This window comes from Taudactylus pleione, unplaced genomic scaffold (genome assembly GCF_031769625.1).
Source record: "Taudactylus pleione unplaced genomic scaffold, aTauple2 ptg000121l, whole genome shotgun sequence".
In the NCBI taxonomy this organism is placed as follows: domain Eukaryota; kingdom Metazoa; phylum Chordata; class Amphibia; order Anura; family Myobatrachidae; genus Taudactylus; species Taudactylus pleione.
In genome coordinates this window covers 11283296-11310610 of record NW_028284523.1, presented here as the reverse complement: position 1 = coordinate 11310610, position 27315 = coordinate 11283296, and the positions used below count along the sequence as shown (strand labels likewise).

General features: G+C 44.6%; 1 protein-coding gene across 2 annotated transcripts in view; it reads left to right on the top strand.

Annotated features, from left to right (window-relative positions):
* Positions 1-1270: 1270 nt before the first annotated feature.
* Positions 1271-27315, top strand: part of SLC29A3 (solute carrier family 29 member 3) — a 79986-nt gene continuing 53941 nt past the window's right edge. The window contains exon 1 of one of the 2 annotated variants that reach the window (XM_088472221.1): positions 1271-1347. In XM_088472221.1, coding sequence (XP_088328347.1) covers positions 1302-1347 — 46 coding nt within the window. In that variant the 5' untranslated portion in view covers positions 1271-1301. Of the gene's footprint in view, positions 1348-17060; positions 17312-27315 lie in introns of those variants that run through there. The other variant, XM_088472222.1, reaches the window with a different exon arrangement.

Below are 27315 nucleotides of genomic sequence, written 5' to 3'. Positions count from 1 at the left end.
AGATTGCACTGTCTTCAGAGACACAGGGAAGGAAAGAGGGGGGTGGTGCTGCTGCCTGTCTATCACCTGGTTTGACAGGGCAGCGGGGAGGAGCAATGAGGAAGGGAAGGGCCCTGACACAGGAGGAGACTGACGCTGCTCTTCGTGCTGCTGTGCTGCTGCCTGGCAGTCATACAGTTTGACAGGCAGCCAGCAGCAACAGGCAGGGTACAGCAGTAAGAAGGCAGAGAGGGGCAGTGGGAGCTGCTCTTCATGAATGCCGGCACCGCTGCCTGTCTTACAGTGTGACAGGCTGCGGCAGCCGGCAGCAACAGGGCACATTACTGTGGCAAGGACAGGTACAGTAGCAGAGCGCCTCTAGAGACCGGCGCCTCCCTGCTTTACAGAGTTTGCTGAGCGGGTAGTGCCGGCCCTGTCCTCAGCCACTTTTGTCTCCACTGAACGAACCTGGTCACTGCATCTCCCAGACAGACAGCCCCGATTGTCTCCTCTCCACTCTGTCCCCTCCCCAGGCTATGAGTTAAAGTTTAACCTCACAGACTGGGGAGGAGACAGAGTGGAAAGGACACAACTGGGACTGGCAGGCAGCAGATTATGGCGCCCCCCCCTGTGACTTGCCGCCGCCGCCAGCCACAGATCCACTCTTCCTCCGAGGTACCTGTCATGTGATGCATACTTACCTACCTTTCAGAATCTCTTCCCGGGAGAAGCCAGGGTAAGAGAAGCAGCAGGGGGCTGATGGGGGCGGGGCCTAATGAATCGCGTCATCAAGCCCCGAATGCAGAATCACATCTTAAGCCCCGCCCCCTTCACGGAGACCCGCGATCGCCGCGGGTATTCTCATTCTGCCCACTTCACTAGGAAGTGGACAGAATGCAGGAGAAATGCCTACCCTTCTGGGGGTTCGGGGGGTTACCCGAAAAATCGGGAGCCTCTTGCGAAAGAGGCTGGCCATTTACTCGCTGCGATAGGCAGCCTGCAGGCTGCCTGTCATTGAAGCACACAGCAGGGTCAGCAGGTGGCGCTATTTGGGGGGCGGGGCCACAGATGACAAGTGGCCCCACAAACCAATCGGCCCACCGGGATTTTCTCCACTTAAGATAACGACCAATCCGCCCCTGCCCCAGGGTTAGCCAGGATTGGATGAGCAGCATCAGATGGTCCCGGCTGACTCAGACTGGCTACTGATTGGCCGGATCGATCAGGTGATCGAAACAGCAGTACTCTGGGGCTGGCTGGATGTGATCTGCGACCTAGCAGGCTGGAAACAATGGAGCCTGCATCTCACTGCGTTACAGAGGATGCACGGACTGAGTTCAGGGAGCGAGCTGGCTGGCCACAGGAGCGGTAAGTGACCCAGCGGCAGGGGTATCAAGCCCGGGTTGTGACTCCCACAAGGGCTCCTAACACTTGGTGCTGACTCCATGCTGCTTATTTTTAGTGTTATGATTGCTAATGCAGCAATGCATAGAAGCCATGCCCTTGTCCTGCATTGTATTGTACTGTAAGTTACTGGTTTATTGTTTACTTAATTGTTTATGTACTTTGTAAGGCATAGCGAAACACTTGTGGTGCCATATAAAGGATAATAATAATATAATGGTCCAAAGGCTCATCTGTCTGCAATCACTGTGTTGATTGCAGGATTGGGCTGACAGAATTGTGCCAGGAACCACAGAGTCTCATAAAGCAGCAGACACATTGTCAGGGTGGTGTTCTGAAAGAGAAATAGGCAGTGCTGGATATAACAACGCAAAATATATAAGGAAATTGGTCGATGTCGGATGCAAGGGGCCAATAGTCTGCATATGCGTCAGAGTCACACTGTGCATGTATCCTGATGGTTACCACTCTGAGGGCCTGATTCAGCGTGGATCGCAGTTGCTAATGCGTACACTATCGATCGATTGTTGCGTACTACGCATGCATATGCATCGCAGTGCGCATGCGAAAACACACCATTGCGAATGCACAGACTCCATGCAGGGCACTACCAGATTGATTGACAGGCAGAGAGCGTTTGGGGGTGGTGGCAGGGGGGTGGCCGGGGAAACGCAGATGTGCCTGTGCGTTTGAACGCCGTTGCATGGGCGTGCATAAATTACCCTGAGCTTTCCACATGACCTGGAAAGTTAACGATTTGTGAGTAAGGTCTGACCAGCCGCAATACTGGGTGTCGGTTAGATGTCCTTTGATGTGTCCGATGTTTGGCCTGGTTTGGGCGGTGCTATGAATGTGAGCATAGGAAGCGGACGTGTGTATGTTAGCCATGCAATGGCATTGTGAATGCAGCATTTGCATATATTCGCCTACGACCTGCCTACAGACAGCAACTGCAATCCAAGCTGAATCAGGCCCTGAGACAGAGCAAATGTGGATACAGAGAGTGATTTTCAGTGGATGTTCCCGTAAGGTAACGGGGGTAGCTACAGTAGCCAGATGCAGGCATGTCGCTGACAGTGGCTGTGTCTAATGATGCAGTAGCGCTAACACCGGAGGCCATGTTCAGATGGTGAAACTGCACCTGCCATAGGCCTGATGCAAGCTTTGATGTTGCATCAGATGGTGCCTCTAAATATGCAATGAGATGGAATAGCGCCCCTGCAAGGGGGTTGTCTCAGTAAACTCAGAATTGGTTGTGCCATTAGCATAAACACGCCGACACAGTAGCAATAAAGAAGCAGCTGTGGCCGTGTCTGAATAGTCAATGGAATTACATAATAGATGTCAGCTGCTACTGCACTTGTATAAAATAAAATGTAACTTTATAAAGAATAGTTTTGGTATATAGTATCGACAAATCCGGTGGGGATAGATATAGATGTATTAGTTACCACACCAATTGTAAATGAATGGAGTCCCGTGTTATCAGCCAAGTCTGCACTAGGTAGTTCCGGTTCCCTGTAAGTAGTGTAAATGAATCCTATAATGACCTGGAAAAGCTGCCTTTTATTGATGCCAAGGGGAACTCATACTGAAATTCCAGAAGACATCCTTCAGACCTGTTTGACTCACAAGGGTAAATCATCTGCTTGCTTTGCAACAGGAATGGACATGTTGAAGAAGCCTGCATGTCATCAGAGCATTCAATTTCTTCCCTTAGCACTATTAACAAAGAACAGGAGGAATGGTGGCCCAGATTCGTAGAGCAATGCCCTACCATAGAAAACCAGATTAACAAGATTGACTAAGCGGGTGAAATGAATAGTGGTGCAGGCTGTGAAACCGCCCTGTCTGGAGCTGTATGTGACATATATGTGCATATTTTTCCTCCACCCAGGAGTTGACTTATTTTCTTTCTTGACCTGCAACAATTGTTTCTTTTTTACTCTGAAATTGTTTCAATGTTTGTGTTCAATATGATAGATGCCATTGCATATGCTAGGCATACACTATACAATTATCTGTCCAATCTGGCTGGTTGGAATGAAAATCCGGCAATGTATGGGTGGAAACACATGAATTTAACCAACTTCAACAATTGTTTTTTTGTCCGTTTTCCAGTGTTTAAGACCATATGACCGACTGTCATTTGCTCCCATACATTACCAGGTTTTCATTCCAACCAGCCAGATTGGACAGATATCAAACAGATAATTACATAGTTTATGCCCAGCATTAGTAAAGCAAACAGATAATTACATAGTGTATGCCCAGCATTAGTAAAGCAAACAGATAATTACATAGTGTATGCCCAGCATTAGTAAAGCAAACAGAACATTTTTGGTCAATATTTTAGAATATTGTATTAAAGATCCAGAGTTACTAACCTCACTCAGTTTGGATTGTGATCGTTATTAATTTATACTAGTATGATATAAGACATCTATCAGCGCTCCCTGTTTCCTTTTCTGTTTCACAAGATTGACATTCCAACTATGCTAGAAACCGTGCCAAAGTTACTACCATCCAGTTACCCAAACTGAAGCAGTATTGGGTAGTTGAGATAGTTCTCACCTCATGTTTGGCTGCAGTTATTCGCTTGTAATGGCCTCTTTTGTCAAGACATTTGGGAAGCTGACCTTTGAATAGTACAGATGGTGCTTCAGCAACAGGGATGTGTTTTTTATAAATATTTACAATGAAGGTGTCCATCCATCCAGTATTTATGAGGATGAATGTACTGCAGAACTGCCCTCAAGAATTAGCTACATTGAAGAAAAAGTTGTAGAAACTGACTCTCCTTGAAAAACATGCGCTTCAACTACCAACCTGCCACAGAAACATCAAAGATATGCAGACTTCAATGGAGATGAAGTCAGCATCACCGACAAGACCCACAACCTTACAGCTGAAGTCTGAGGCGGTGGTCTGGTGCAAAGTCAGAATTGGCCCAGAAGTACAATGCGCTGGCTGAACCACTTGGCACTACAAAGCAGGATGAAATTGTGGTAGCCCACACACTGGTCGTCAGTGGCAGGCTGGGCCGGGGGCCAGGGTGCCATGTGCCCCCCGGGCCGCAGTGCCATGCGGGCCGTGGCAGTCTGTGTCTCTGTGACACAGACTGCACCACGTGTGTAGCGCTGACTGTACGGAGTTCGGTCAACGCTACACAAGTGACAAACACACAGCCGCCGGCACCGACAGCTGTGTGTTTGTTTTGATCAGCAGCCAATGAGAGTCTGTCAGACTCTCATTAGCTGCTGCTGCGCCCACTGCAGGAGCCGCTCCATCTTCTGGCTCCCGCAGTGGGCAATGGGAGAGGCGTCATGATGTCATGACGTCTCTCCCATAATGCAGAGCGGCCGGCCCGGGAAGGACAGACGGAGGAGCAGATGGCGACGGCGGGAATATTGAGGTGTTTTTTTTCTTTTTTATTACGTGTGTCTACTGGGGGAGGGGTGGGCACTACAAGGGGGAGACCACTACTGCGGGCACTACAAGGGGGGGGACTACTACTGGGGGCACTACAAGGGGGGGACTACTACTACTGGGGGCACTACAAGGGGGGAACTACTACTACTGGGGGGCAATACAAGGGGGGACTACTACTACTTGGGGCACTGCAAGGGGGGGACTACTACTACTGGGGGCACTACAAGGGGGGAACTACTACTACTGGGGGCAATACAAGGGGGGGACTACTACTACTGGGGGGCAATACAAGGGGGGACTACTACTACTTGGGGCACTGCAAGGGGGGGACTACTACTACTGGGGGCACTACAAGGGGGGAACTACTACTACTGGGGGCAATACAAGGGGGGGACTACTACTACTGGGGGGCAATACAAGGGGGGACTACTACTACTTGGGGCACTGCAAGGGGGGGACTACTACTACTGGGGGCACTACAAGGGGGAAACCACTACTGGAAGCACTGCAAGGGGGGGACTACTACTACTGGGGGCAATACAAGGGGGGACTACTACTACTGGGGGTGATACAAGGGGGGGACTACTACTACTGGGGGCACTACAAGGGGGGTCTACTACTACTGGGGGCACTACAAGGGGGGAGCCACTCCTGGAGGCACTGCAAGGGGGGGACTGCTACTACTGGAGGCAATACAAGGGGGGACTACTACTACTGGGGGCACTACAAGGGGGGGACTACTACTACTGGGGGCACTACAAAGAGGGAACCACTACTGGGGGCACTACAAGAGGTAGGGACTACTACTGGGGGCACTACAAGAGGGAGACCACTACTGGGGCACTACAAGGGGGGGGGCTACAGGGGGGGCACTACAAGGGGGGACCACTACTGGCGGCACTGCAAGGTGGAGACCACTACTGGGCATTATTACTGGGGGCACTTCAAGGGGGGACTACAACTGGGGGACTACTACTGGGGGCACTACAAGGGGGGGGACTACTACTACAAGGGGGGACTACTACTGGGGGCACTACAAGGGGGGGGACTTCTACTACTAGGGGCACTACATAGGGGGGAGGGGACTACCACTGGGGGCACTGCATTGAGGGACCACTGCTGGGGGTTCTATAGAAAGGGCAATACTGGGGGTACTGCATAGGGGGGAGACTACAACTGGGGGCACTGCATAAGGGTTACCACTATTGGGGGCACTGCATGGGGGGTTGGCTGCTACTGGGGGCATTATCTAAGGGGCACTGCATAGGGAGTACCACTACTGGGGGCACTATATTAGGGGCTTACTACTGGGGGCACAAGGGGCACTGCACAGGGGGGACCACTACTGGGGGCACTGCATAGGGGGGATCACTACTGGGGACACTACTGGAGGCCTGCATAAGGGGGTCCTCTCCTGGGGCAAAGGGGGGCACTGCATATGGGCACCACGACGGGGCTGCCCTTAACTCTTTGTTTTTACTTGACATTAAACCCATATGGACCCGCCTCCTCCCTGGAACATTTGAAGGGGGGGGGGCGTCAGAGCACGCATGTTCTTCGGGCACCCGGCTACACGATACTCCTCTGCCAGGGCTGCCTGCATGCATTTGCCCCCCAGGCTAAAAGTTGACAGCCAGCCCCTGCTGGTCGTTGATAAAGGGAAAGTCCGTTGAGGTTATTGAATCCGGACGACTAACCAGTCTAGTATCTAAACAACCATGTGGAGAGGCTTATTCATGTAACTTTCCAAGATGTAGCTGACAAAGGGGTAAATTTACTAAAGTTAGTGTTTCTAGAAGAGGGTTTTAGAAGAGATGTTGCCCATAGCAAGTAATCAGATTCTAGCTATTATCTTCTAGAAGGTGCTAGTTAAATGTTAAGTAGAATCTGATTGGTTGCTATGGGCAACATCTCTTTTTAAACTCACTTCTAAAAACTCTCACTTTAGTAAATGTACCCCTTAGAGTACAGAGCAACCCTGCAAAGCCTGACAGCAAATGGGCCTGATTCAGAGCCGGACGCAATTAGCGCTCGCTCGTTCAGAAAAAGGGGGTGGCTATTAAAATGAACCGTTCGCTCCTTGTGGTCTGTTGCCGCCTCCATGTCTGAACGAGCGAACAAAACATGCGGACGTTTATTTGATAAAAACGCCCCCTGGCCACTCGCATCATACGTCATGTCCGCTATTTAATAGATTAATCGAGTACATCGAACAGCGTATGAACTGCTCGCTATTCTTGTGGTTGTTTTCCTACCACTATATTGTGAGCAGTTCTGACTATAAAACAACCAAGTGACGTGGTCAATGACGCTCCTGTTTTAATTATGCACACCCATAAAACGCCCGCTTTGGCCTTTAAGCACGCCTGCGTTCTGATCTCCACTCCCCGTTTTCAAGCACCTTCCCCTGTTACCACCCACATACGCCTCATTCTATCACTCAAAATAGCAGGCCTTCGCTATATAGCGAACAAACGATTTTCAGCCGCACTGACTGGTTCGCGCATGCGTATTAAAAACTGTACGCATGCGCAGATGGGCGAACATCGCTCGGAACGAGCGTACTGCCGCTTACGAGTGTCTCTGAATCAGGTCCAATGTCCATTCTGACCAGCAGCCAGAAACCTTCTGGTGCAGGAAGATTCAAATTGGAGATAGTGCTGCAGAATCTAGGAGCTCTTTAAAAGGTTAATAAAGACGCAAAGATATTTAGTCAGCACACCCCGAACTTCAGGAGAGTGAATGAGATGCACCACCATATCCTGACAGGAACGACTCCTACCATCAGGGAAAGGCATCAACCTTTATTATCATCTCTGCACTAGGCCGTCAGACAAATGACTAAAGAAGTGTTAGGATCTGCAGGTTATTATTATTACCAGCACTAGAGCAACAGCTGCTTGTGTCAACCCAGCGGTACAGACCGCACTACTGCGTCAGCTGCTTGTGTCAACCCAGCGGCACAGGCCACACTCCAGCTTATTCAGTGTGCCAGTGACTTTATTATTGCACAGATCTTCATCTGCCACATCTTGCCAAGCTTATTCAGCCCTCAAGGTTGCTGCACGGCCCAAAGGCCACACCATACCCTATGGTCCAAAGTCCGCTACTGGCCAAGTTTATCAGCCCTCAAGGCTGCCACACAGCCCAGAGGCTGCTACCGGCCCAAAGGCCGCATCTCGTCTACTGGCCCACAGGCTACAGCCAGCCAAGTAATTTCCAGCCCTCAAGGCTACTACTGGCCCAAAGGACGCATCTCATCTACTGGCCCACAGGCCACAGCCACTCTTCATATCGGCTGTTCAAGCTGTTACATGGCTGCATCTAGCCAAGGTGATACCAGCACTCAAGGCGGTTGCGGAACTATATCCTACAAATCATACCCCAGGCTTAACAAGAAGTTAAGGGTTCACAGTCATAGTCCTTGGGCTGCTCCAATAGTCCTAGTGAGGAAAAAGATAGCAGACTATAATTTCTGTGACCATGTTGAAAATCATAAAATCTTCACCATGTTGAATTTTACCAGTGGCAACTGGCAAATCTCCATGGCTCATGAACACACCCTGAAGGGACTATTTGAGTTTGATAGAAAAGCATTTGGGCTGTGTAATGCTGCCATTACCTTACAAGAAGTACTGGAAAATTGCCTTAGCTTATTTAAACTTTGAGATAGTACTGCTGTATTTTGATGACATTATAGTCTTTAGGAAGACCATCTAAAACATCTTGTAGAGTTCTTCCAGCAGCTTCAAGTATAGCCTGAAAAAGAAGCAATCAAAATGCCACCATCTGACACTTAAGGTCCAGTACAAGTAAGTAGGATACTTTTTGTTATAAGGGCCATACAGAATTAACCCAAAGACAGGTAAACATGTCCAAAGATTCCTTGGATTTGTGGGATATTACAGAAGATTTTTGCAGCAGTCTGTGAAAGTCTTAACTCTCTTGGATAAGTTATTGTGTGGGATACCAGGAAATGGTCAGCTTAAGAATGCTCCAGTATTATGGATTGAGTTTGATCAACCGAGATCTTCCTGATAAAAGCATCCTTATTGTTCCAGGCTGATTTTGAAAATCCCTCCAATCTGTACAGCAACCACAGTCATGTGAAGCAGAAGACCAGCCGATATCTGCATGCTCTATTATTGGCCACTACTGTATACCAAGTTTGCAGCGGCTATACTGGGGGGAGGGTTTGACAAAACAACATTTGAATTCTTCTGGAGAGAGTTTGTATGACTTTATAGGTCCTGAGCAGATCTTGAGTGACAGTAGAGGCACCTTTGAATCCCAGTTGCTCACTGAGATGTGCACTTCGTATTTTTATAAGAAAATGAGGGCAACAACCTTTCATACACAATGCAATGAGTTTTGTGAACAGATAATTAAAACACTCATTGATATTTTGAGAGACATTCCCATGCACCAGAGCATACTAAATACCTGAGCTTACAACAATACTGAACACTGGGTCTCATTCAGAGCCGCTCGTTCATTCCGAGCGATGTTCGCACATCTGCGCATGCGTATGGGTTTCAGTATGCATGCGCGAACCAGTCAGTGCGGTCAGAAATCGTGTGCTCGCAATATAGCGAATGCCTGCTATTTTGAGTGACAGGATGAGGCGTTTAATGGGAGTGCATAATTAACAAAGCAGCGTCATCGACCACGTCAGTTGGGTGTCTTTTAGCCAGAACTGCTCGCATGATTGCGGTAGGAAAAACCAACCACAAGAATAGCGAGCAGCTCATACACCGTTCAATGTACTCGATTAATCTAATAAATAGCGGACATGACGTATGATGCGAGCGGCCAGGGGGCGTTTTTTACAAAAAAAGATCCGCATGTTTTGTTCGCTCGTTCAGACATGGAGGCGTCAACAGACCGCAAAGAGTGAACGGTTAATTTAAATAGCCAACCCCTTTTTCTGAACAAGCGAGCGCAAATAGTGTCCAGCTCTGAATCAGATCCACTGTTCCATCCGGTCCACACCTTATAACCTTCTCTTGTTGAACCTGCCCCCCCAAAAATGTGGCTAGGCTAGTCACATTAGACAGAACGGTTGGTTTTGCCTTTTAATTGATTGCCACTTTAAAACATTGTGCACACTCACTTGGGCTCTTGCTCATGCCTGCAAGTCACAGGCTATTACATTTTCCCCTAGGTTAGAAAATTATCAAAGTAAATTTGCAGTAAAACCTCTGAAAACTGCTGTTTCTAGGAGGCTGTGACCTGTATTATCCAGAGCTTGGCCCCGATAACTAATGTCATCTTAGCCGGTTGGCTATAATAATGCATGTTGGTTGTTGTATGTGGTTATTTGGAAGTCAATGAGACTCTTCCATTTACAGGTAATTCTCCAGATTGAAAGGCTGGTATAAACCATTACAATGGTTTCAGTTACTTTAGGGCAGTGTTGGCTAACCTTGACACTCCAGCTGTTGTGGAACTATATATCCCAGCATGCCCTGCCAGTTTTAGCATGCCCTAATAGCAAAACTGTAGCAGTGCATGCTGGGTTATGTAGTTCCATAACAGCTGGAGTGTCAAGGTTAGCCAACACTGCTTTAGGGGGATAAAGTTATTTGGTGCAGTTTAAAAGCCTTTTTGTCATTAGATTTGGTGGAAGTGCAGTCCTTTCTGTTATAAGTGCATGCACTTCTAACCGGGACTGAGGAGCTTATTCAGACCCAGAAGTTAGCTCTAAGAGCTCGTAAGCGGGTCGATGTTGCTCCAGTGCGCATGCGCACGACGGAGCTGGCTCCGTCGTGCGAATGCGCGAGACCCGGCTAACGACAGGTGATCCGTCGTTAGGGGTCTCGTAGCAGACTGTGCGAGCTGTCGATGTTGAGTGACAGCTCGCTCCGTTTTGTAGGCGTGGCGGGGGTGTGGTTTTACAAACTGAGGCGTTCCCAAGAGAACGCTTGCCGTTTGTGGGCGGCCCCACTGACATCACCAGTGATTCAGTGGGAGAGCTCCCAGCTCTATTAGAGCCAAAAGCTCTCTGGGGCTTGCAGCACACGAGACCCTACCTCAAGGGTCTCGTCGCAAGCCCCGATGGACTATCAACCTGGTCACTCGCTAAGGCTGTGGGTGGTAATGATTTTTGCATATTCCCTTACTGAAAATCGTTGAGTTGGGCAGTCTGACTGAACTACAAACGTGAACGATGATCGTTCATCGTTTTAACTCAGCAAGTGAACGATTTTTCAACGATTGAACGATATCATTATCGATAATCATTCAAAAAATTGTTGTGTACGCACCTTTAGATTTTACAAAAAACTTTTTTTTTTTTGTGGGAGTGGTGCTTTAATGGGCACACTCAGGGCCTGATTCAGAGCTGAACGCTCTGACCAGAGCGCTCGCTCTGAATCAGGGCCCTCCTACCTTTTTTTGGAGTGTCCTCATGGACGCTCGCATAGCTGTGGGTTACCACCCACAGCTTATGCGAGCGTCCATGATGATGGTCTTGACCATCGCGACCATCGGGCTTGCGACGGAGACCCTGCGGTAGGGTCTCGCTGCCGCAAGCCCAGGAGTGATTTTGGCTCTATCAGAGCCAAAATCACTCCCACTGACATCACTAGTGATGTCAGTGGGGCCGGCTTGAGACGGTAGGCGTTCCCATGGGAACGCCTCCGTCTGGCAGGCACGCCCACCAAAGGGGGCGTGCTGTCAATCAACATCGACAGCACACCACCTTTGGTGCGAGACCCGGAGCGATGGAGAGCCCGTTGCTCTCCGGGTCTCGCGCATGCGCACGAAGGAGCTCCCTCCGTCGTGCGCATGCGCAGTGGGGGACATCGACCCGCTTGCGAGCGTACTGCCGCTCACGAGCGGGTCTGAATGACCCCTTCAGGCCATCATAGCATCCTGTTGCTGCTTACTAAAAGAGATCTGACCAACTCTGTCCCTCACATAACTAGTACTGATGTTTATTTTCCATAGATGACTGAGTTTCAATGGTGATATGGATATGTTTTTTTCTCCCGTTGCTTAGTATCCACCATCTTGTTGTATCCTTTAGATCCACCTTCCTTCAGATTGGCCATTGCTGTCATGTGTCTGTACTTTTGACACCCAACGAGGGTTCACACCATTGATGGTATACTGTAATTGATTCAAAGTACAGATCGTGCCATTGAAGGTGAACCATTCCATGTCCATCTCTACTTTCCAGCTTCTTGTGGTTGCATCGCATTACTCGCCTCAAAAATGGAGTTAAATAAGGTGTAGTAAATGAAACTTTGAAAAAAAGGACTTAAGTTTAGGGTGGATTAAGAAAGGAGGGGACCAGTGTCTAGTCTCCATGTGGGAACCCCCTTCTCTTCTCCTGCGCATGTGGTGAGTAGACTCTTGTCTACTGCGCATGCACAGATCTCCATGAAAATGGAGTGTCACCGACGTACAGGTATCGTCTATGGGTGCAGGAGGTGTGTTGTGGGAAGCCCTGTACCTAGGAACCCGTGCGCACCGCACAACCTGCTGCACCCATTATAGATTTGCCAGTACCACCCATATTAGCATAAACCACTGAGGGGACCAGGTGACCAAGGTTAAGTACACCAATTTTCTTAATTGCAACATTAATGGCCCCATTTAAGAACATACCAGCAGCATATTTAATTTAGTATTGCAGTCTTACTAATGCATATGCCACTGGTATTCAACATTACGATCCCCTTCCTCAGCGGTGTCCTCCGCTCTGTTTGATGGCAGCCTATCACTGCCAGCGACGGTTTGCTGTCTCTTGCACAAAACAGTTTCACCCAGCGGGGACACAGCAAAGTGTGGAAGGCTTCGGTGAAGCCAGAAAGGATATGTTGGGTCCCCATTGTCGGCAATAGGGCCGTATCACTCTCGCCATAGATGGCATAAGAGACACAGTGACAAACAGCTGTAATCTTACTGCTGTTTGTTAAAGATTGAAAGAAAGACATACCCCATTTAGCGGGTGCTAAAGTGATTATGTCTCATTTATTGTTACATGGGGCTCTAAGGTGGATCTTGCAATTAAGGAAACTGCCCAAATATGGTTGTCAGATTCTCGGATGGGCTAGAGTAGGGCTAGCCAACCTCGGTCCTCGCGAGCTACCAACAGTTCACGTTTTCCAGATCAACTAGCTGGTGCACAGGTGTATTCATTACTCACTAACACATTTGAAAAGATCCACAGGTGAAACTAGTTATTTCACTTGCGATTCTGTGAGGAGACCTGGAAAATATGCACTGTTGGTAGCTCACGAGGACCAGGGTTGGCTACCCCTGGGCTAGAGGTATCAGATGTACTAAGCCTTGGAGAGAGATAAATTGGAGAGTGGTTGGTACTTTATCAGCTCCTGTCAGTTTACAGACTGTTTGAAAAATGACAGGAGCTGATTGGTTGGTACTTTATCTCCATCCACTTTCCCTCCAAGGCTTAGTAAATCTCCCCCAGGGTCCTGGTTATTGATGGCCATTAGTGGGGTGTCCATCGCTGGTTACCATCGATGGATCCATCAGTGATAACCATCGATTGCACACAAATCATTGCTGGCCACAGCTGCTAGGGAATGCTGGGCGGCAGGCCATTCAAAAATGGGGATGGAGCTAAGCTGCTCCCAGTCATCCATCAATAGCCAAGAGCCATTGGTTCTCTGCCATCGATGCATAGTTACCGCCATTCCTACAGCCCCCATCGGGAGGGTGCTGCTACGTCGGTGCAGCAGGTGTGGGGGCAGCTGAAGTAGGCGGTGCGGGGGTGTACCGGCGCAATCGCGGCCCTGTCCCCTGCTTTATAATGGCGATATTACGGGCATAATAAAGCAGGGGACGGGCTACGATTACGCAATTTGGCGCGAATTGCATTGTCACACCTTCGGACCGCCCACTTTCGTGTGCAAGGGGTAACTGGGGGGGGGCTATTCCGTGAGACTTGCCTACTCTTGCGGGGAACGGCACCCAATTTTCGGGAGGCTCCCGGCAGTCCCAGGAGAGTAGCCAAGTATGCATCGATGGCAAAACTAGTTTACATCGGCCAGCAACCATCGATGTTTTGAAACCATCAATGGTCATTGGCCATCCCTAGTTCTGGTTCTCTCAGAGGTGTCTGATTACTGATACCACTTTCAGACAGAAAAAAAGCAAATCCCAGCTTTTACCCGGCATTGTGTGCCGGGTCATTTTGCCAGTCCCAGCCTGAACCCCCTTCAGACAGAAGAGCAAATTACCGGGTCAAACATTTCTACCTGGTAATTTGCTGATTAACACAGGGATTTTTTCTGTCTCAAAGAGTCAACCAAGGTCGAAATTCCGGGTCTACGACCCTGGTAAAAACCTGGGTTGAAGTCCCAGGAATTTCGACCAGGGTTGACCCTTTTATACCCCTTTCCCACCAAAGTCCCAGGTCTGTCCCGGGATTTTTTACCCGGTATTTTGCCGGGTCGTACCCGGCTTAGACCGTTTCCATTGCACCCTCATCCCGGGTTTTTCCTGGGTCGCCTCCGGTTCCACTGAACCCAGGTAAGCCCAGCAAAACCAGCGGAAGCCATTAATAATGGCCTTTATTCAGGACATTTTTAATTACATCCATATTTAATTACATTTTTAATGACATCCTTTATTATTTTTTTTATTATTTAATTTAACTTTTTTATTTAATTTATTATTTATTTAATGACATTTTTAATGACATCATTTATTCAGGTGTTGATTACATCAGCAGCCAGCACCCAGGAAGGACCAATCAGCGGCTTTTGCAATTACCTGACTGCAATGTTGCCGGGATTGACCCGCTAAAATCCCTGCTCGATAACCGGAAAGAAATCCTGGGTCAGTAGACCTGGGATTTTTTCCTTGGAGCAATTTCCACTGAGCCGAGTCCCGGGTAGACATGGCAATTACCCAGGTTTTTTAGGCAGTGGAAAAGGGGTATTAGATAGAAAACGGACCCATGTGGATCAACAAATTACTGGGTAGAAATGTTTGACCCCGTAATTTGTTTTTCTGTCTGTAAGGGGTATGAGTCTCCTGTAAAACAAACTCGTATACTCTTCTGACAGCTAATAACGAAATGACGGTGCACCTAGTTATATATGAAATAAATTTTATTTACGGTAGTGAAGTGTTTCTTGTTCTAATTTCGTTTTTTTAACTAAACAGTTCTGAATACATATCATACATACACATACAGACCTCTCACAGTCACATGAACCTAGAGACAGTCCTGAATATATATCATACATTCACATACAGACCTCTCAGTCACATGAACCTAGAGACAGTCCTGAATACATATCATACATACACATACAGACCTCTCACAGTCACATGAAGCTAGAGACCGTCCTGAATATATATCATACATTCACATACAGACCTCTGTCACATGAACCTAGAGACAGTCCTGAATACATATGATACATACAGACCTCTCAGATAGTCACATGAACCTAGAGACAGTCCTGAATATATATCATACATACACACCTCTCAGACATGAACTTAGAGACAGTCCTGAATACATATGATACATACAGACCTCTCACAGTCACATGAACCTTGAGACAGTCCTGAATATATATCATACATACACATACAGACCTCTCAGTCACATGAACCTAGAGACAGTCCTGAATACATATACATACAGACCTCTCAGACAGTCACATGAACCTAGAGACAGTCCTGAATATATATCATACATACAGACCTCTCACAGTCACATGAACCTAGAGACAGTCCTGAATATATATCATACATACACATACAGACCTCTCACTGTCACATGAACCTAGAGACAGTCCTGAATACATATCAAACATACACATACAGACCTCTCACAGTCACATGAAGCTAGAGACCGTCCTGAATATATATCATACATTCACATACAGACCTCTCACAGTCACATGAACCTAGAGACAGTCCTGAATATATATCATACATACACACCTCTCAGACATGAACTTAGAGACAGTCCTGAATACATATGATACATACAGACCTCTCACAGTCACATGAACCTTGAGACAGTCCTGAATATATATCATACATACACATACAGACCTCTCAGTCACATGAACCTAGAGACAGTCCTGAATACATATGATACATACAGACCTCTCAGACAGTCACATGAACCTAGAGACAGTCCTGAATATATATCATACATACAGACCTCTCACAGTCACATGAACCTAGAGACAGTCCTGAATATATATCATACATACACATACAGACCTCTCACTGTCACATGAACCTAGAGACAGTCCTGAATATATATCATACATACACATACAGACCTCAGTCACATGAACCTAGAGACAGTCCTGAATACATATCATACATACACATACAGACCTCTCAGTCACATGAAGCTAGAGACAGTCCTGAATATATCATACATACAGACCTCTCAGTCACATGAACCTAGAGACAGTCCTGAATACATATCATACATACACATACAGACCTCTCAGTCACATGAACCTAGAGACAGTCCTGAATATATATCATACATACACATACAGACCTCTCACAGACAGTCACATGAACCTAGAGACAGTCCTGAATACATATCATACATACACATACAGACCTCACAGTCACATGAACCTAGAGACAGTCCTGAATATATATCATACATACACATACAGACCTCTCACAGACAGTCACATGAACCTAGAGACAGTCCTGAATACATATCATACATACACATACAGACCTCTCACAGTCACATGAAGCTAGAGACCGTCCTGAATATATATCATACATTCACATACAGACCTCTCAGTCACATGAACCTAGAGACAGTCCTGAATACATATGATACATACAGACCTCTCAGACAGTCACATGAACCTAAAGACAGTCCTGAATATATATCATACATACACATACAGACCTCTCACAGACAGTCACATGAACCTAGAGACAGTCCTGAATACATATCATACATACACATACAGACCTCTCAGTCACATGAAGCTAGAGACCGTCCTGAATATATATCATACATTCACATACAGACCTCTCAGTCACATGAACCTAGAGACAGTCCTGAATACATATGATACATACAGACCTCTCAGACAGTCACATGAACCTAGAGACAGTCCTGAATATATATCATACATACACATACAGACCTCTCACAGACAGTCACATGAACCTAGAGACAGTCCTGTTATGTCACATGCAGAGCTGGAAATGTCTTAATTGCAAAGGTGACGCCCCAGACTATGCTCAGAGGGGAGCACAATGTTCAGTTGTTCTGTATGATTTTAGATAATGAAACTTCCTGTGTGTGCTCAGTGCTGTGTCACCGGCACTGCCAGCCAGTGGGACAGTGTTAGTAGGCCGGAGCTCATCCCCGAGGCGTCGCTAGAGCTTCCCCCGCCCATCACCCTCTCCTGCCCGGCAGGAAAACAGGGGGGAGGCGGCTGCATGAGGCCGGCACACCAGCACCAACAATAACACAGCCACACTCCGTATGTAGGTGCCGTGATGAACAGTAAGTGTCAGCGACTTGCGCCGGGTCGATCTTTTTAGCTGGTAGCGCCTGTGCCCCTCCGTGCCAGGCTGAGTGACCCCGGTGTCCATGGTAACTGCTGAGAGTGCCCAAATAATATCTTGTGTGTGTGCTGACTCGCTGAGTGCTTTCTTGCTCTAGGTCTAGTGAGTATGAGTAGGCTTGATACATTTTTAGTAATCTGGAAACATGTTCCATGTACTGCAAGACACACTCACTGTTATAGCCTGGGGATCTGTCATACATCTGCATTTCACTTGTCATTGTTGGAGCTATTAAAGCCACTTTACTCTGCATCTTACACAGCAGTCAGAGTTTTAGTTTTCTAAAAATAAATATTTTCCATTATTGGCCATAATGACAGAAGGTGATTGCATAGAGAATGCACATCATTAGGAAACAAAATTATTTGGCATGATCCAGTGTACTATATTCCCCCTGGGTGGGGCACCAGTCCTAAAGGTGCCCACACACTAGGCGTTCAGGTCACGATCCAATATCGTGTCCGATTTCTCCCCCTGCAGTCGTGGACACGATTTGGTGTTAAAAACAATCCAAATTGACCCACGATCTATCATGCATCCTATGCTATTCCAGTGCATCATGATAAGATTTTCAGATCTGAAGATGCGATGTACGTCCAGCGGGTACGCGCATCGTAATCGTGAGTAGAGACTCACGATTAGGACATATTTTACACGATCGGTCGTCCTGATGCGTCGGAATCGGGCTGATCGTGTAAAATATTGCCTAATGTGTGGGCACCTTAACAGTTTAGGTCCTGGGATCAGTCTAATAATAATAAAATAAAAATCTGGATAAGTGATGTAAAAGTCCATACTAAAACTAGAGATATGTTCCATGTATTTTTCCACAGTTTCTAAAACAGACATATATCTAAAGACATAATGATGATTTCTATGTGTTTTTACAGCAGTATGTTTGTCTATTCATCTTTTTTTTTTACTATTTCAAGAGTCTTATGACTGGTCCTGTCACAGCCAGCATTAGGGCAGCTATTTAATAACTGGACACTGAAATAAGGCTTCTAGTCTGCTGATCTATTATATAATATTGAAAACTGATATATGGGTATAGGATCATGTACTTGTTTTACTGCTTTGAATACCCATAAGTAAATAAAAGCATAAAAATATTGTGTAGTTTTTATAGTATGCGGAAGCTTCTTGTTAGAAAAAAAAAAACAAACAACCCCCCCCACCAAAAAAACACATTACATGTAAATAGTGTTTATGTTTGTGTGTATCACTATATGCGTGTTTGTTTTCCAACGTGGAATCGCAAACAAAAATCTGAAGCACTTTAAAACACCATGAACAGGCCATGAATTCATATGTATAAGGGACAATGGATGATTTTATTCTAACTTGCAATAGTTGTACAGGCTAAGTTTTTTTTTTTTTTAATGTTGGGGATGTTTTTTTTACCATATGGTTGTATTTTGCTATATATGTATTATTGTTTATGTAGTGCCAGTCATAGTACGCAATGCTGGAGGGAACCCATGCAAACACAGGTAGAATATACAAACACCACACATATATATAGTTTCAGAGCAACAATAGACATCGGTAAGAGGCATTGCATGGGCCTTTACTTCACATAGGGGTAAATTTATTAAGAATTGCATCTGTTCGAGTATTAGACATGCTGGACATCGCAAGTGAGTTTGTTTAAAAAAAAAAAAAAAAAATCACAAATTTACTAAGAATTGTGTTTGATTGAATGGTGTATGCAATCGTGTTTGCAAGTGTGTGTTCAGTCGTATTTGGACTGAACACAATAGAAGTGCCTGTCAGCAGTGTGTTTAACAGAATCATGCACAGATCAGTGTGATCTGTGCTTTCTTTTATGTGTAATAAAGGCATTACATGGTTCTATTTAAAAAAAAAAACTGACGTGGGGTGCCCTCCAAAATCATAACCAGCATCGGGCTCTTTGAACCGGCCCTGCTTTTAAAAACACAGGGAAACAATTGTGCAGTGGTCCCCTGTATTTTTAGAACCAGCACCGGGCTCTTTGAGCTGGCCCTGGTTCTAAAAATACAAGGGAAAAATGCATAGGTGTCCCCTGTATTTTAAGAATCAGTATAGGTCTCAACATCAGAGATGTTAGCCAGGGGACGCCCAGGCCATGGACTTCAAGGGAAGTGGGTACCCCCCAATGCACAGACTAAAAAATGTCTTGAAAAATGTACTGTGTGTTCCTCGGTAGGGGAGGTGGTTAAGTGGATGCACGGAGATGATCCCTCTTATGGGTGTGTTACTGGGGATACATTCAGGATCCCGGCAAATGGGATTTCGGCGGTCAGAATGCTGGCGCCAAAATCTTGACACCTGTCAGAATCCGGGTGCTGGCATTCTGATGGTAAGTAGAGGGGTTAAGGTTAGACACTAGGGGGAGGGTTAGGTTTATGATGGGGGAGGGGGATGTTAGGTTTAGACACCAGGAGGGTAGGGGTAGGGAGAGGGGGAGGGTTAGGATACCGACCGACAGGTGTTGGTATCCTAACCCTGTCGGGATGCCAGCATCGGGATTTTCAATGCAGACATCCCAAACGCCGGCATCCCGTACCCATCCCATGTTACTGGAGTGTCGCAGGTGCGTCGTTGAAGTGGTTTCAAACTCAGACATGTAATCACTCACACTGGAGGCCATACTCTGATGGACAGTCTGCACCTAGCATGGGGCTGGTGCAAGTTTCCATGGCGAGACCGGTATTTGCGTCTAGAGATGCACCAAGCTCTATTTTGGTGGCTCAAAGTGGGCGTCTCAGTCCTTACACACTTGGACGCACACTTGTAGACAAGGGAAAGGCTTGTAGCAGCATTTGCATATAGCTGCGGAAGCAGTATCTGCAAAAGTACATGGATGCTGCAGCAAATGACTCAGAATTTGCCCCATACTGCTCTTGTGATAGTTACACCCTAGATTCTGCAAGTCAATAATATAACATTGTAATAAACATACAACACCAGGCGCTATTTTAAATATAAAATAAAAGTTGTTGGTAAATAATGTATAAAGAGTCGCTACCCAATAAATAGCTCTGATATTAATTTGTATATTGTGAAGTAGTAATAAGAGATGGTATCTAAAATTATTCACCTCAGGGTGCGCTCACATAGACATAAGGATACATGTAATACAATAAAATATTTTATTAAAAATATACAGTATTAACATATAAAAAACATTTATAAATGAGCATCTAAATGGCCATTCTCACATATTCATCATAATGGATCAATAGTAGCGTGTGTGAACAATCAAATGTCCACCTGTATAAATAAGTATATTGATCTCCTTTAAGGTTGTAATTATGTCCAAATAGAGCAATATTGCACTTGCGTCCCGTCAATAATTATGCTCCTTATTAGGGGGGGGGGGGGGGTAATGCGATTTCCAAAGCAAGTTTCAGCTGTTAAATGTCCACTCCAGTGATATCTGAAGTTTGCCAATCAACACTCTCTGCAGCCAACCAACAGGTGATTCAAGGTAGCCATTTCAAAGAGGGTGAAGATTTAGTGGTACAGTCTCGGTATATTTACCCAGCTCTCCTCTCCCTGACGTCTGTAGGGGCACTGCTGGTCCAAAATGCTGCTGTTATCTTGCTATTGCAAAGGTGTAAGATCCCTTTCTCCGTATGGTTACAGGGGGATAGATGTCTGTGTGTGCTCTCACCTCACACAGCAGGTTCCCGGTCTCACTGCAAAGCCACGGCTTGGGACAGGAGACAATGTTGTAATCCGGATATGTGAGAATATCAAATCCCTAACGCGCTTCCCCATCACGTGACGGCTTCTTCAAGAGGGTGGTATAATAGGAGCTCTATTGGGGCACCTTATATACCCCATCTAGTTAGTTTTAAACCAATGAGATCACTGATTAGTTAATTGAAACAGATGTATCCTGGAGTCATTCTTCCATTAGTGTTTTAACACTTCATTTGCATTGTAATGATAAATTCAGAGTTAAAATAAACAACTTCCTGTTCAGTGTTTACAATACATAAAATATATCGCTTATACAAGGTTGATTAAGAAACATTACATTCATTATATTCCTAGACAGAGATGGGTCACTTCTATGAGAAACTGTTAAATACTCCAAATGTCACTGAAAAACAGCTATGGTATAGCATAGCTCAATGGGCTAATGCTTCATAGCACAGTGTGGATGTCCTGGGTTCAATTCCCAGTGATGTGTCTTATCATTCTTAATATTTTTAAATGTCTAAATATAGACATTAAAACAACATATAATGTGATAAAGCTCAGTGGCTCAAGAGGGTAATACCACAGACACAAAACTCAGATGTCCCAGGTTCAAAACCTAGTAAGATAAAGAATGAATATAGAAAATAAAATTTATCTAAAATGGACAATTCAATTCATAACTACTAATCAAATACAATCCCTATTAGATTGGGTCCCATTTAGGGATAATAAAGGCATAGAAACACTCCAGTGCTAAATATTATTCATCTCTGTTTTCATTTAGACCCCCAGGTGTAAGAGTACCTTGGGCAAATATCCAAAATGCTTCTCTCCTTGATAGTTGGCTAAATCTATCTCCTCCCCTTCTAGTGGGTAAAATTTGTTCAATGCCTTGTATAGACAAAGCGTTAATATTACCTCCATGTTCTTGCACAACATGGCGGGATACACTATGAAGTATACTCTTCTTAAGGACATTTCTTCTATGTTCCAAAAAACGTATGTTCATTGTTCTAATAGTACGTCCGACATACTGTTTACCACACACACAGGAGAGTAGATAAACCACATAGACCGATTGACAGTTAATGAAACTGTCAATGGTGAATTTAGCATTCAATGACACAGAACAAAATTCATTACCTTTCTGTTTAATAAATTTGCATGTAATGCATGAGCTTTTACCACACTTGAAACAACCATTAGGTATTGTAGACAACCAACCTCCCATGGTTTGTCTCTTGGGCGAACCTCTACATGGGTCTCCTAGAGGAGGAGTATGTGTGGGGGGTCCATTCGGGACGAACTTGGTGCTTTATGGCAGATTTATAGATGACCTCTTTATTATTTGGGATGGGGATTGTATTTGATTAGTAGTTATGAATTGAATTATCCATTTTAGATAAAGAATGTATATAGAAAATAAAATTTATCTTACTAGGTTTTGAACCTGGGACATCTGTGTCTGTGGTATTAGTCTCTTGAGCCATTGAGCTTTATCACATTATATGTTGTTTTAATGTCTATATTTAGACATTTAGAAATATTAAGAATGATAAGACACATCACTGGGAATTGAACCCAGGACATCCACATTGTGCTATGAAGCATTAGCCCATTGAGCTATGCTATACCATAGCTGTTTTTAAGTTACATTTGGAGTATTTAACAGTTTCTCATAGAAGTGACCCATCTCTGTCTAGGAATATAATGAATGTAATGTTTTTTAATCAACCTTGTATAAGCGATATATTTTATGTATTGTAAACACTGAACAGGAAGTTGTTTACTTTAACTCTGAATTTATCATTACAATGCAAATGAAGTGTTAAAACACCAATGGAAGAATGACTCCAGGATACATCTGTTTCAATTAACTAATCAGTGATCTCATTGGTTTAAAACTAACTAGATGGGGTATATAAGGTGCCCCAATAGAGCTCCTATTATACCACCTCTTGAAGAAGCCGTCACGTGATGGGAAAACGCGTTAGGGATTTGATATTCTCACATATCCGGATTACAACATTGTCTCCTGTCCCAAGCCGTGGCTCTGCAGTGAGAACGGGAACCTGCTGTGTGAGGTGAGAGCACACACAGACATCTATCCCCCTGCAACCATACGGAGAAAGGGATTTTACACCTTTGCAATAGCAAGATAACAGCAGCATTTTGGACCAGCAGTGCCCCTACAGACGTCAGGGAGAGGAGAGCTGGGTAAATATACCGAGACTGTACCACTAAATCTTCACCCTCTTTGAAATAGCTACCTTGAATCGCCTGTTGGTTGGCTGCAGAGAGTGTTGATTGGCAAACTTCAGATATCACTGGAGTGGACATTTAACAGCTGAAACTTGCTTTGGAAATCGCATTACCCCTAATAAGGAGCATAATTATTGACTGGACGCGAGTGCAATATTGCTCTATTTGGACATAATTACAACCTTAAATGAGATCAATATACTTATTTATACAGGTGGACATTTGATTGTTCACACACGCTATTATTGATCCATTATGATGAATATGTGAGAATGGCCATTTAGATGCTGATTTATAAATGTTTTTTATATGTTAATACTGTATATTTTTAATAAAATAATTTATTGTATTATATGTGTCCTTATGTCTATGTGAGCGCACCCTGAGGTGAATAATTTTAGATACCACCTCTTATTAATTTTTAACATTGTAATAATATGGTTTGATCTGTAACGTAACCATCCATGGATACAACATAATCAAAGCATCACACAAACTGGAAGAGCGAAACAAAACAATATTAAATGCACACAGACAACTTTTTTTATTTTTTTAAAAAGTCAAATAAAAAATTAAAACTAAAATAAAAACCATTGGTCTGAGATCTTCTAAATTAAAGCCCTAGATTGTCACAAACCCCCCCTCACATCCAATATAACTAGAAGGAAATGTACCCTCATTACAAGAATAGTACTAGCCAGGTACAAGTACCAGTGGGTAAAAAATCTTTAATATATGTGTCTGTTCTTGTTGATCGAGATATTCTATATAGCACCCCCCTTTTTTTATAAACTCCTTGTTTAATCAATGGCAATGCTGCCGGTATAAGTGCAATAGTTGAAATTAAAGAGACTGCAATTCTCCCAGAAGAGGATGTGATGCAGAAATCCAGAAATATTTCAAAGTAACTAACGCGAAGAGGTAATGTATGGGTTTTTAGAAACATACACTAGTGGGGATGTAGATAGTAGACTGGCGGACGGTCTAAATGCCGACGGTTCAAGCCCAACATGGGAATTAAGATAGGCGTTGAAATACCAGTTAGGGTTGGGCACCCCCCCCCCCGAGAGGATTAGGGTTAGGCTAGGGAAAGGAGAGGTTAGGGCAAGGCAGCCCCCGGAAGGGTTAGGTCTAGGGTGCAGGAAGGGGAGGTTAGGTTTAGGCACCCCCGGTTGGACTTAGGGTTAGGCACCATCTCGGGAGTATTAGGGTTAGGCACCACCACGGGAGGGTTAGGGGGGGAGGGAGGGCGGGGATAGGGTAGAGTTAGGATGCTTACCAGTCGGCGGCGGGATCTCCTCCTGTCAGGCTGAACAGTCACCGGTATTTCAATTCCATTCCCACTAGTGTAGCTGAACCAACATGATGTACTGTATGTATGTTCTTTTCAATTCAGTAAACACAATTCAGGTCAGTTCCTCAAAACAATGCATGATCACTTTGCTTTGAATAGGCCTTCATTGTTTTGTACTCCCTACCTCTGCCAACATTGTTTTAGCAAGTAATCAGTGAAGTAGTGTATTACCTTCATGTTCGTCTTATTCGTAAAGTGATGCAACACACTGACATTGCAACGTAGCATTTGATAGCGCTCACTCGTTATATTTTACACGCCTTGTACCACAAATATGCAAGATGTATGTTAACACATCTGTAAGCCCATTTTGATATACCCTTGCTGCTTTCTACCTGCATCAAGTTTGATAGATGGCTACAATATATAACCTGGGGTTGTGAGGTTAAATTGCTTTCCTCATAACATTGAAAAGAATCATAAATGTGCTAAATATACTGTACACTACTGGTCAAAAGTTTTAGAAAACCCCCATTTTTCCATTTATTATAGATATTTATACAGCTTAATGTCTCAATAAACAAATAAAAGCGTAGAACAAATACATATAATTGGAGATAAACAAAATGGTTCTATGATTTATTTTTTTTAACAAAATGTAATCAAAATTTTTGACTCATCAAAGTAGCCATCATTTACAGATGTAACCGTTGAACACACTTGTTCCCACAATTGTTACTTTTGTAGGTTTCATTGTGTTCACCATTCTGTCCAGTTCATCCCATACCAACTCAATGAGGTTTAAGTCTGGAGACTGTGCTGCCCATTCTATGATTTGAAGCCTAGCATTTTGTTCTTTTCCTCAAAAGTAGATCTGACATAGCCAGCAGGTATGTTTTGGGTAATGATATTGCTGTAGGATGAACCCATGACCAACTAGGCGTAGATCAGGAGTATTCAATGGTGCTGCAAAATGCCGCTGTAGCCCTTTTGGTTCAGGGAGCTAGTCATTCTGAGTAAGTCGCTGACTTGGGATCCAGCAAAAGAGCACCAGACCATCATGCTTCCATCTCCATGATTAACAGTTGGTATCTACAACTGAGGGACAATTTTTCCGCCTAATTGACGGTATACATAAACCCTGTGTGATGAGCCAAATATTTTAAATTTGACTTAATCTATCTATAAGACCTTCTTCTGGCCTTTGGTAGTCCACTGGTGGTGTTTCATGGTCCTGGCAAGTCTCCTTTTTTTTTTTTTTTTTTTTAAATCGTAGCAATGGCTTCCTTACTGCCACTGGATCTGTCAAACCTGCAGCTGGAAGTCTCACATTCACAGTTGAAGCTGAGACTTGCCTACTTTGACCAGTGTTAAGCTGTGCTTGAAGTTGTTGTCCTCTGAGCCATGTATCACGCAAATTGTTGTCTCTCAGAAGCATGTTTTCTGATTCTGTGGTGGCTTTGGGTCTGCCAGATTTCATCCTGGTTTTCCTCCAGTTTCCAAGTGCTTTTTGATGGTATAGGACAGTGGTTCTCAAACTCTGTCCTCAGGACCCCGCACAGTTCACGTTTTCCAGGTCATCCAGCAGGTGCACAGGTGTATTCATTTCTCACTGACACATTTTAAAAGATCCACAGGTGGAGATAATTTTTTCACTTGCGATTCTGTGAGGAGACCTGGAAAACATGCACTGAGGACCGAGTTTGAGAACCTGTGGTATACTGTAGGAAATTATACTCACTAACATCTTGGTTTTCTTTGCATTTTCCCAAAAGGAAAGTTCTATACTTTTGAGGGTTATAATGGACTGTCTTCCTTTGTTAATTGACTTTTTCTCACCATTATGATAGCAATATACTACTTTCAGGCATTCTAACAGAAGTTAGGACACCTGTAGGAATTGTTTTCATCAACTTTCAAAGCCTAATTTACTTTCATTGCTCCAGAAGAGTTGTAAGCTCTTAACCCGTTACTGGTTCCTTAAACAATACCTTTTTAAATCGCATCAAAATTTACATTATTTTTTGGTTTCTGGTAACCTAAACTTTTTTTTTTTTTTTTTTTAACCTTTAGAAGTTTACCACTTATTTTTGTACCATTTCAGGTTATTCACTGAACTTGAATTCCTCAAAATCAGTAAAAACTGGAATAATGGGGTTGTTTTAAATGTTTTGAGTAGTTTTGTATGATATTGTAAACATTATTTAATACAGAGGTTCCCAAATTCTGCCATTACAGTCCACATTTTAAGGATATCCATGCTTGAGCACAGGTACCTCAATGAATTTAATTTAACCATCTGGGCTCAAGCATGGGTATCCTTAAAACCTGGACTGTAATGGCAGAGTTTGGGAACCTCTGGCTTAATATGTTATAGTAAATATCTTTCTTGATTTTTTAATGTCTTATTCACTGCTGAGTTTTATCAGGGACGTGCAGTCAGGGTAGGCAGAGCCTCACCTGTCATACTCCCTCCCCTATCATACTTGCTGTCGTGCTCCAGAGTTTTGATATAAATATCTTCTTTGTATTATTCTAATGATTATTATATCAATAGACTCTGAAGTAGTTAGGGGAGAGTTACAGTGAGGGGGTGAGACAACCTCCCAGCAATCAGACCCATCTCCATGTGTGCCTCCCCAGCCATTGACCTCACCGCACGTCACTGACTTTTATATGTTGTTATTTAT